This window comes from Kwoniella newhampshirensis, chromosome 1 (assembly GCF_039105145.1).
Source record: "Kwoniella newhampshirensis strain CBS 13917 chromosome 1, whole genome shotgun sequence".
In the NCBI taxonomy this organism is placed as follows: Eukaryota; Fungi; Basidiomycota; class Tremellomycetes; order Tremellales; family Cryptococcaceae; genus Kwoniella; species Kwoniella newhampshirensis.
The window spans coordinates 1-11,486 of NC_089955.1; the positions used below are offsets into that span (position 1 = coordinate 1).

At 52.1% G+C, this 11,486-nt stretch overlaps 4 protein-coding genes across 4 annotated transcripts; 2 read left to right on the forward strand and 2 right to left on the reverse strand.

Moving 5' to 3' along the window:
* Positions 1 to 1,981: 1,981 nt before the first annotated feature.
* IAR55_000001 (uncharacterized protein) lies at positions 1,982 to 3,928 on the reverse strand (the record flags this gene model as incomplete). The annotated part of the gene is made up of 5 exons (XM_066943141.1): positions 1,982 to 2,246; positions 2,416 to 2,515; positions 2,589 to 2,683; positions 2,768 to 3,573; positions 3,650 to 3,928. The coding sequence occupies 5 exons, from the start codon at positions 3,926 to 3,928 to the stop codon at positions 1,982 to 1,984; spliced, it is 1,545 nt and encodes a 514-aa protein (XP_066805683.1).
* A 527-nt stretch (positions 3,929 to 4,455) lies between these two features.
* On the forward strand, positions 4,456 to 5,181 carry IAR55_000002 (uncharacterized protein; the record flags this gene model as incomplete). Its single annotated transcript, XM_066943142.1, has 5 exons — positions 4,456 to 4,537; positions 4,620 to 4,726; positions 4,818 to 4,846; positions 4,969 to 5,073; positions 5,139 to 5,181. 5 exons carry the CDS (start codon positions 4,456 to 4,458, stop codon positions 5,179 to 5,181), a joined length of 366 nt encoding a protein of 121 aa, XP_066805684.1.
* Positions 5,182 to 5,807: 626 nt separating this feature from the next.
* On the reverse strand, positions 5,808 to 7,912 carry IAR55_000003 (uncharacterized protein; the record flags this gene model as incomplete). Its single annotated transcript, XM_066943143.1, has 8 exons — positions 5,808 to 6,120; positions 6,184 to 6,237; positions 6,326 to 6,397; positions 6,465 to 6,691; positions 6,808 to 6,941; positions 7,003 to 7,215; positions 7,314 to 7,559; positions 7,633 to 7,912. The coding sequence occupies 8 exons, from the start codon at positions 7,910 to 7,912 to the stop codon at positions 5,808 to 5,810; spliced, it is 1,539 nt and encodes a 512-aa protein (XP_066805685.1).
* Positions 7,913 to 8,837: 925 nt separating this feature from the next.
* Positions 8,838 to 11,402, forward strand: IAR55_000004 (uncharacterized protein; the record flags this gene model as incomplete). Its single annotated transcript, XM_066943144.1, has 6 exons — positions 8,838 to 9,404; positions 9,620 to 9,877; positions 9,946 to 10,329; positions 10,422 to 10,775; positions 10,854 to 11,113; positions 11,195 to 11,402. 6 exons carry the CDS (start codon positions 8,838 to 8,840, stop codon positions 11,400 to 11,402), a joined length of 2,031 nt encoding a protein of 676 aa, XP_066805686.1.
* Between the last annotated feature and the right edge of the window lie 84 nt (positions 11,403 to 11,486).

The window sequence follows — 11,486 nt, forward strand, 5'->3', positions numbered from 1 at the left end:
AACCCCCTAACCCCTAACCCCCAACCCCCTAACCCCTAACCCCCTAACCCCCTAACCCCTAACCCCCTAACCCCTAACCCCCTAACCCCTAACCCCTAACCCCCTAACCCCCAACCCCTAACCCCTAACCCCTAACCCCTAACCCCCTAACCCCCAACCCCTAACCCCTAACCCCTAACCCCTAACCCCTAACCCCCAACCCCCTAACCCCCTAACCCCCTAACCCCTAACCCCTAACCCCTAACCCCTAACCCCCTAACCCCTAACCCCTAACCCCTAACCCCCTAACCCCTAACCCCCTAACCCCCTAACCCCTAACCCCTAACCCCTAACCCCTAACCCCTAACCCCCTAACCCCTAACCCCTAACCCCTAACCCCTAACCCTAACCCCTAACCCCTAACCCCTAACCCCTAACCCCTAACCCCTAACCCCTAACCCCTAACCTTTCGGAAGGGAGAAGAGGAGGTGTATGAGGCAATGATGTGCTACAGAGTCGGTTTCCATCGTCAAATGACATGGTCGACCCTCAATTCCGAATTCAATTCTCAGTCACTGAGGAGGGAGGCTCCACGGCTTAGGCCAATGCACGAAGAATCAACTTTGGTTGGTATGGCGAATGTATCTACGGGAGATACTGATGTACAATCTGTCACCGACCGGTTGAGTACAGCTTACATGCCATTTACCCCCGCTTTCCTCATTCTTCGGAAAGGGAGAGAGGAGCGATGTCCCATAAGTCCTGCCCACGCCATCCCCAGCGTCTGTCAAGTACTGACTGACGGAACATGTATCATCTCACTAGCCCCGCTTTCCTCATTCTTCGGAAGGGGAGAGAGGTACAATATCTCATAGGACCTACACACGCTGTCACCAGCGTCTCTCAAGTACTGATTGACGGATACTGTATCATCTCACTACCCCCCCTTTCCTCATTTTTCGGAAGGAGGAAGAGGAGGTGTATGAGGCAATGATGTGCTACGGAGTCGGTTTCCATCCTCAAATGACATGGTCGACCCTCAATTCCGAATTCAATTCTCAGTCACTGAGGACGGAGGCTCCACAGCTTAGGGCTCATTGACTGAGGCCACATTGACCATCGTGACAGGAGGAGATTTGGCGAATGTTTGATCAGCTTCTGGGCGACTCACCGACTCCGGGAAGCATCGCGTCCCCTCACTCCATGAACCTTATGGGACCCCGTCGACCGTCTGCGCAAGATCCAGTCTTCCAACGTCGGAAAGAAATGATTGCGGCAAGGGAATGCCAGGGACTTTTCAGATCGGTGTTGAGAGGGGATTCAATGGAGGTTGTACAGGCCTGGTTTCAGGCCGCCAACGCAACACAAGACCGGGTGCTTTGCGGCAATGATGTAGAAATACCTATGGAACCAAGGACCACGAGGGCGAGGGCGACCCGATAGAGTGGGTAGAAAGGTGAATATGCATTTGAGCAGACAGTGTACGCCTCTTGACGCTCCGATATACCATATGTACTATGTAATCCCCCCTGCTTCCCCCTCATTCTAATCGCCTCGGGTCAAATTCTCGTGACTACCATGTCCTGTCACAGCCCCACTGTCCCAGGCGGGCGTGGATTAGGTCACCTGGAACGGAGGCTCCATAACTTAGTTGACTCCGCTCGAGCTAACAGCACTATGTGTCGCTCTCAGCAGTAGCCCGAGGTCTTGCGTCGTGACTTGTGTTCTTTGAGCGACATCAGTAGTAACTGCTTGACCAGAGGCGTCGTTCAGTAAGGTGCCGATGGTGAAAGCTTACCCCTGGCTCGTAGGAAGACACTGCAGATCGCGGTATATCCATCGCTACAGATCTCATCGATTTGTTCTCGTGCATGCGCTGTCCCACGACGTTGTCTGCGGATAACCCTTTTTTCAATTTTCAATTAGTCAATTCAGACCACATCTGCATTTTACTAGACTCGGAGACCATGTATGGTAGGTGAAAACAGATTCACGGCGGTTTTCAGCTGGCAACAACGATCTTCGTCATTCCCTCTCCGATCTTGTCTACCAATGGCTCCTCCGGATCGGCCTGCTTTGGTTGCGACGTATGTCCCATCGATTCAAGAATGATATTCTCTTTCGACTCCATCCTCTTTTTGGTAAAAACGTACGGCTTCGGAAGACCAGCCGACAGCAGGATGTTCGTCTGCAGTTCTGGAGAAGCGGTGAGCGAAGCGGTTTCGAGCATGAGCGCGGCTAGAGCTGTTGTACTACCGAAGATGCGGCTTGTGGATTTGTAATCAGCTCAGATATCCAAGACACACTTAACAACTCGTATTCGCGGTCCGCAGAGGGCAATCTTGAAGAAAGTCGCGCGTAATCATTTCGGTGTGGATGGAGGACGTCGAGCGAGAATGACAACAGTACGGTTAAGAAGACAACAGGTCAACTCACGACATGCCATGACCATGGAAACCTGCTATAACATAGAGACCGGGAGGCTGGGATGGATGTTGGCCCACATACGGTAGAAGATCGGAAGAATAACCCAGGACTAAGTGTCAAGTCAGCACCGGTGACGAAGCTTGGAGAAACCATTGGAACCAGGAGAAAGGACGAGAACTCACTTCCTGTCCACACTTTATCGATATTGGAAGTCGGATCGGGCCAATTAACGAAATGCTTAGGCATATACTCGGTGAAGTAGTCTACAGCACCAGGCCTATTGGTACATCGAGAGTCAACACACAGATATTGAGACGACTCGATGTCTCCGCACAGACATGTCAAGTGTATTCGCACTAACAGGTACTCGCTATCGTCAACCTTGCCATACCAGTTTTTAGGGTCTTTAATGTATCCCTGCTTGGCTCCGCCTAGGACCACCTCCTTTCCTCCTTCTTGCCTCGAGATCATATAGTCGCCCATGCCCGATCCGAACTTGAGCGCGTAGCTGGTGAACAGTGGCCTAAAGATCTTATTGCTGGGAGTTCCGGCTGCCTGGGCTTTTGGCACGTGAAGCGAGGAAGCGGTACCTCGGATCGGCACGACCTTGTTCGACATGTCAGGGATCAGGTGAGACGTGTAGCCATTGGTGGCTACTACAACTCGTGGGGCGACGATGTTACCTCGCGAAGTTTCGATCGTCCATTTCCCAATGTCCGCGCTGTAAGTGATCGTCGAAGCCGGTGTCCGGGTTTGCAGATTGAACCAGCCGCCTTTTGCCCTGTCTGTAGCAATCTCGAAACACCGCTTCAACAGGCCCGTAGCTAGCTTGTAAGGCCAGATACTTCCCACTCTATACATACATCCCCACAGTCCGCCTTTCACGCCGGACAGCCTTTCCAGCTCCTCCGAGTCATCGAGCTCTCGGTACTTCTTCATATCTTCCGGCCAATCGGTCTTTCGAGCATCGTAGGACGCCTTGGCCTTCTCGGCCATAGCAGCATTCATGCAGACGTCAAAGGCTGTGGTGACGTGAAATGAACATTCGATGGGATCCTTGGCTAGGAGCGCGGCAAAACGGTCAAGGTGAGAGGTCTCGAACTTGATGAGCTCGTTGGCTAGCTCAGGACCGTAGAGGGCCTTGTGCGCTCGATACACGATGTATGGCTTCGAAAAAAAGCTCAGTCAATGTCTACAAACGGCGCGGGGTTGGTCAAAGGCAGAACGTAAAGGTGAGGCTCACATCGGTCTTGCATTGGCCCCCGTTCCGGGCGGTCGCACCGCTACAAACCTCCCTCGCCTCCAGCATGGTTATCTTCAATCCAGGATCACCCTGGAGAAGTTGGTAGGCGAGCAATGATCCTGTGATACCGGAACCGACGATGACGATGTCAGAGGTATCCGGCAAAGCAGCAGTAGATCGTTCATTCTCGAGGTGGGACGGTTCGGACAGCCAAAAGCTTGGGAGATAGCTTTCTGTAGGGGGTGGACAGGGGGGAAGATCGTGAGGATACGATGGCATTGTAGAGAGCAAACGAGGAATGGGTTGTTGGGTGAGTGCGAACACGTCGTCAAGCAATCAAAGCCTGTCTGAGAGGCCGTGAAAGCGAACGGATGGAGGGAAGTCGCGGGACATAAGCATATATCCTGGGAAGTCAAGATTAAGGGCGCATTCTCTCATTGGCGATTGAGATTATCATCTGGATTGGCAATTGGGCTTATCACAGCCCACCGCCTATCTCGCCAAAAATGCCCTGCACGGTTTCGACCGATGCATGGTGCTGTGCCAAAGGGCTTGTCGTTCTCCGAGAGCCGACGGATGAGCTTGTAATCGACGGATGAAGCCGAATGTTCTGAATGGCAAGAGAACCCGAAGGGTAGGTACGGTGGATGAGCTGCAAACAGCAGCAAAGATCAAAAGCGTTCTTTTGTGCCCACTGCGCAGATAATCATCTTCTTGATTGCGACGATTTGAACTCTCTGTTCATTGACAGTAAACTCATTATACGACTCAAAGTTGATACCTACGCCTTGCTTGAGCACAAAAAGATGTCTGAGAAGCCCCTCATCCAGATCTGGCACGGAGCCGACAAGATGCCGCTCATCAACATCAAGGCTGGCTCCTGGGTTTGTGAGTGCCGAGTGCTTGGCCCATGTGTCTGCAGAGCAACAATAACTAATAAGCGAATGCCTTTCGCTTCAACCAACCTCAGTCGACATGGGCACCTCGGAGGTGAACGAGAATCAATACACCGGCGGTATCTTCATCAAGGACGAATTCGCTGTCGATCTCAAGAATGACAGCTTTCCCGGTAACGAGGTGAGCTTTCAGTCCTCTTGCATACTGTTGATGACCGGTCATCTATGCTCAATCTATTTGTACTGATTTTGGCATTGTATCACCGTGACAGTGGAAGTACATCCTCGAAGGCGAATGGCAGTATGTCTCGATCATTTTGCTTCCTCATGCCCATTTCCGTGATTGCTCCTACGGGGTCTTGCTCTGCTCGCCATAGTTGTACAGGAGGGTCTCTTGCTGAACCCTGCGCTTGTCCCCCACAGCATGATTCAAAATGGCGAAAAGCTCGTCGCCAAACCCGGCGACGTCGTCTTCCTTCCCAAAGGCACGGCATTCCAATCGCTGAAGAATCCGTTCAAAGCTTTCTTGTCAGTTTCCGACTTTTCTGAACCCTAATGCGAGCTGATCGTTTCAATTGTTCATGTCAATGTAGCGTTACCAACAGAGGCGCTCAGGAGCACAAACCTTATAAATAGTTTTGCCTGTCTACCGGCCTCTACGGAGATGACTTGAGGACAACATGCATCCATAAACAACACCTTCGCCGATGAGCCAGAAAGGGTTTATACTGACATGTTCCTAATCGTTACAAGCAACTTCTTGTCAAGATTGACTCATCCATGAGCGCATTCGTTGAGCTCATCGGATTGGGTCCTCACGGTCGCCCAGAAGTCACTTTGCAACGAGAAGTTCTAAAGATGTCCCCGCCGTTTGCTATAGAAAAATAACGACTCAATACCGCATGGAGAAAACAACTGTTTGAAGCAAGAGAGGACAGTCTGATCCATCTGAGATCACGCAAGCGAGGGCTTGGACATTACACCTTCCATTTGTTCATATCATCTACTGCTGGACGTGTCTACAATCGCTGTGAACTTGCTAAGGACAGCGACGAGCACAAAGTACAACTGGCCTAAGCCGCGCATGATACAACTTTCACGACCCAATCACACAGGTACGAACCATAGAACTGTCTCTCCATCAACCTCGCTTTGTGTGATGCAAGGACTACTCCGAACAATTGATCCCCACAATAACATCGACACCCACCTCATAAGGCCCGATGTGCGTAGAAGTGAGCCGAAGCTATTCGGCAGACGCCTCACGCAGTCGCCTCGTCCAGCTTCTTAACTCCAGGGCCATCGACATCCTCTACCTCTTCCACCACTCCCCTGACTTTAGTCTCAACTGGCACCTCCAACAAAGTCATGTACCATCCGGGCATGGCCAGGAGGAAGATGCCAATGTAAATTCCGAAGGGAATGTACTTGTTCGTGGTGTGACTGTTGATACCGTAAGACACAGCTTGACCGACCGTCTCCCATGCTCTGAAGACACCTCCAGTTCGAGCGTTAGTGGTTACATCGGATGCGAATTGACCCAGCATCCAGTATACCAGTGTTTGGGACATCCAGCTGATGAATTGCGCCGTCAACGACTCTGGTAACAAGATTAGACAAGAACATCCTAAAGCTCACGCGTTGACATTGTAAATCCAGTACGGAAGCCACATCGCAACCCATCGGGCGGTACTGTAGTTTCCAGTAGAGCTTAGAGCGGCAGCAAGTCAGTAGTGCCCCCTACAGCAGAACGTTGTCCTGATGAAGAAGGGAAACCCACTAGTCGAGCCTCACGGAAGTGGGCTGATTACCAAACCAGTGCAAGTTAATCATGACCCAAATGAGCATTGCGCTACACATGTCCGACACTGGGTTAGCAATCGATCTCATCGCGAAGGATGTGAAGAAGGGTGACGTACGCAGAGGGAACGGTCCAGATCCAGAAAGCAATCAATCCCTTCTTCCTTGGACCAACCGACTTCATATCAAGGATCATGCCGAACAAGGGGTTGATCAGAAGCGCGGAGAGTGGGGCGACAAGGGAGGAGAGAGCTCGAGATCGGACCGAGAAGTGCAGAGACAGGTAGGTTCCCCAGACTCCGTCACCAAAGTAGGTCAAGACATACACGGGAATGAGCAACAGGGTCTGAGAAGACACAAGCAAGGAACAGAAGCGTCAGCCACATCCAGAACGGTCAAGGGACATGATATCTTGCTTCGCGGCACCGCTGGGGAATTTTGATAGAGCGGTGAATTACTGACTCGTCGCTGCTTGTGGTGCTCCCAGAGAAGCTTTACCTCTCTCCTCCAGGACTTTCGGGGAAGCATGGGCACCCCGTAACCATCGGACCTGACAACCTTCTTGGTCTTGGTCATCAAAAATGCGGCGGGCAGTCCTGTAGCCGAAAGAACAGTCAGTATTCTCCTACACGTTGAGTGATGAGCTGAAGAACTCGCCGATACATTCCATACCCAAGAAAGCCAGATAAGTGTTCACGCTGACCCCCCCTGCACCCTTTCGGGTGATATTGAGGCCCAAAGTGATGGCACCACCGATGATGGAGCCGACATTGCGCATACCTACCCAGATAGAAATGTAGAACCCTCGTCGATGCTCTTCGGGATAGGAGATGATGGCCGCCGCCTCGGCTATGTAAAGGAAGGAAGAAGCTGGGAACGTTTTCGAGTCTGTCAGTCCTTGCTTCGTCGGGGATTGTAGACAGAGGGCACCCTATGAGCGGTGGATGTGCGCCGCTGCGAGGACTTACTGATACCATAAAGAGCCTTCGCGAAAATAAGATACCACTGAATCCCGTATTTGGAGTTGACATAGAAGCCTGACCCGGAAAGTGGAAAACCCATGGCGCCGATCATGCAGGCCACAGGAATACCAATGACCCCGATAATGGGACCCCCGAACATGGCAAAGACAGACGAGACACTGTATTGCGTGGCAGAGGCTGCGTTGGCGGTGTAAGGCGTAGCGAGACCTCCACCACCCAGAGCGCTGATCGCTGTGTGAGTTGGAAGAAAACCGATCAGCGACTGAAACCCTATGGGTAAATAACGAGGACGCAAGAGCCTTACCGTTGCTCATCGAAGGGCCAGAGAAGGCCAACACGGCTAGGATGACCATCTGAAACGCGACAGATCGGTATCTTCTCGTCCACTTGTTGGTTGGAACCTCAATCGCTCGCAGTGCATCATGGTCTTCGTTCCCTGCATACTCGCCCAAGATATTCAGCTGGGCTCGGTGCGTGGTGGGCTCTTCGATAGTCTCAGAGATCACGACAAGTGTTGTTGGATCGTGCTGGTGGGTTGTCAAGTCTTTCGACTTGTCGTCGTCCGCTGAATATGGGATGGACATGTCTTGCGCGTTTCGTTTGTCTCCGTCCTAGTCGATTCGAATCGCTTGCTTCACGCCTCTAACGCAACTGATAGGATACCGTCAAGCGGAACGAAAGGGGAGGAAACCAAACGATTGACTCGAACATCATGCAGATATATCTGACCTCCGTGAGACAGACCTAATCCCTTATCGCACCATTCGCCTAACTCGCCAGAGCCATGTAAGTACGACTTGGTTCTGAGGGGTGTCTTTGCATCAACTCTCAGGAGATCCCGATAAGGATGTATCATGGCGGGTGGAGAGGAAGACGTGCGCCAAGGGTTGAAACCCGCACGAATTACGCGCAGCGTTAACCTTATCGGGACGTTCGAATCAGCCACATGAAGTTGACTAATGGATTCCCTGACATCGGGACCCGAAGTTCAAGATGATCGGGGGAACCAGACTCGGAAGACGGATGAATTGGTCATCTGCAGACATGGCGTGAGGTACGAGCTAGTCGGTCAGCTTTTGGCGAATAATTTTGGCGATGTTTTTGCCGAGGATGAGAGAGGATCCAGGTTGGCCCGAGTTGCGCCCGGATTGGAGTGCTAACACAAATAGCTCTTATCTATTTCATATCGATTGGGGACCACTATCCGTAGATCAGTCATGACCAATTTCGAGTCGGACCACATTTCACATCGCTGTCTCACGGGTAGGACGAGCTCGTTAATCTCGCCAAATGTCGGCAGGAATACTGTGGTCTTTTCTTGACCTGCTGCACTCGAGCTCAACAAGATACGATTGTACAACGATCCTCACTTGAGGGATAATCATTCCACGTTCTGACCGCTCTGCATTTATATTCTAATCCTCTCTTGATATCAAGAATCTCGCTCTCGTGCTATAAAATCAGTTGTTGAGCTACTCGTATTTCCGACATTGGACATCCACTATCGACATGGCACCCGTCGCGCTCACCACGCCCTCCGCATCGTCCGTCTCGGACTCGATCAAATCTACTTTTTCTTCTATCATTCCCGGCGTTGCCTCTTCCTCGATCGAGGATACTTTCCACCCTCTGGACCCCCTCACCTCTTCCGAGCTTAACGTTGCCGTCAGAACCATCCGCGCTCATGCACTCACAACCGCACCTACCGGAAGACTATGGTTCAAGTTCGTCACTCTGTTAGAACCACCCAAAGCACTCTTGGTCCCCTATCTCACATCGCCCGCTTCGTTCCCATGTCCACCACGCGCAGCTCAAGCACTGCTGGCTGTAAAGGTCCAAGATGGAGACAAGGTGGTGGTACAGTACTACGAGTATGAAGTTGTCTTGGTCGACGACCAGGGGCTTGGTGAGGTGACCAAGTGCGAGAAAATGAGAGGCGATGGGCACGCGATGTTCGATGCCGATGAGATGCTGGCTGGAGAGAAGGCAGTATTGGAGATACAAGAGGTCAAGGACTTGATCCAAACTTTGCAATTGCCAAAGGGGAGCGAAGTAGTGGCCGATCCTTGGTGTTACGTGAGTTCACATTATCCTGTTGCACGATGCCGATTGACGAGAATACTTACCAACTATCACATCTGTATCACACAGGGTTGCGACTCGCCCGCTGATCTCCCCGATTCATGTCATTCATGATGTACTTCCGTCCGCCCTCCTCGCCTAGCCACGAAACGAATCACTATTCCCACCCTCTCCCCTTCATCCCGACAATCCACACTTCGGACTACAAGCTCTTCAAGATCGACTACGTTCCCATTGCCGGTGGGAGATCCACAAACACCATCAATGACCTGCCTGGTGGCGTAGGAAGCTATCCTTGGGACAAGCTCGAGAGGAACGAATATGATCATGCCCTGCAGGTCGAGGCAGGCGGGAAGATCAGGACGGGTTTGAAGCCTCTCGAAGTCATTCAAAGAGAGGGACCGAGCTTCAAGGTCAATGGCTGGGAGGTCGAGTGGCAGAAGTGGAAGTTCCGGGTTGGCTTCAATGTGGGTTTTCTGGCTCTCCATTGATCGCCTCCCGTCGGCAGAGTCAGTGGCTGACTGTACACTGCTAGTTTCGAGAAGGTGTAACACTCCACAACATCACCTACGATTCGCGCTCACTCTTCCACCGCCTATCGATCTCTGATATGACCGTCCCTTACGCTGATCCCCGAGGACCCATGCACCGCAAGCAGGCCTTCGACCTCGGTGACATCGGTGCTGGGGTCTGCGCCAATCAACTTGACCTGGGCTGCGACTGCTTGGGCCACATCCATTACTTCGGGGCACCAATCGTGGACTCGAAGGGAGAGGTGAAGGAGTTGAAGAATGTCGTCTGTCTGCACGAGCAGGACGAGGGGCTGGGTTGGAAACATACCAACTTCCGAACCGGAGTTGGGAGTGTGGTGAGGAATAGAGTGTTAGTGGTCCAGATGATCATCACTGTTGATAACTACGTGAGTTGTGACGGATATCACAATCTGCTTGCCCCTGTGCAATGTGGTACATCGCTGCACCCGGCCGACGCTCAATCTGTAATCTCTCCCAGGAATATATTTTCGCCTACAAGTTCGACCAAGCAGCCAACATCCACCTCGAAACTCGGGCCACCGGCATCCTGTCCACTCAGAACATTCTGCCGGGCGAGCGCTCCCCGTACGGTAATATCGTATCGCCAGGCGTGCTTGCTGCGAACCACCAACATCTGTTTTCCCTGCGCATCGATCCTGCCATTGACGGACAAGCCAACTCGGTCGTCATGGAGGATTCGGTGCCGATGCCGTTCGACCCTCAGAATCCACCCAAGGACAATGTGTATGGTGTCGGATACGAAGTCACGAAGACTGTCATCAAGGACGCGGGGTGGGCCGATGCTAAGCCAGAAGCTAACAGGGTGTTCAAGGTGAGAACTCAGATCATCTACATCATCTGACCTCTAACAGCATGCGATGCACTCTTCTAAGCTGACTGTCGCTTTCAGATGATCAATCCGAACAAGCTCAACCCCATCTCTGGCAACCCAGTAGGCTACAAGCTCGTCCCTGCACCATCACAAATGATGCTGGCACATCCGGCCTCTGTCGCCGCACTCCGAGCGGAGTTTGGCGGCCACCACATTTGGGTCACCTCGTACAGAGACGGCGAGCTCTTCTCGGGTGGCACTTATACCGGCCAATCGAGAGGCAACGCTGGTGGCATCAAGAGCTGGGTTGCCAGACAGGATAATGTGGAGAATGACGAGTGGGTTACCGTTCCTCTGCCACCCTTCCGAACAGGGCTCTGCTCGCCGAAGGACCAATGCTGAGTTACATATTTCAATAGCCTTGTCTTGTGGCACACATTCGGTCTGACACACAACCCTCGAGTGGAAGACTTCCCCGTAATGCCCGTTGAAATCCATACTATATCACTCAAGCCCGCAGACTTTTTTAGCAGAAACCCTGCCATTGACGTGCCTGCCAGCACGCAGAAGGAGAACAAGAGCGTATTGTTCACCGGCGCGCAGGAACAGGGATGTTGCAAAGTGTAGCCTATTGTCGACAGTGTTTGTTCAGGAAGCATCATACATCACGCATAGCAGATCTGCAAGGCCTGACCGTATGGACAATCTTCC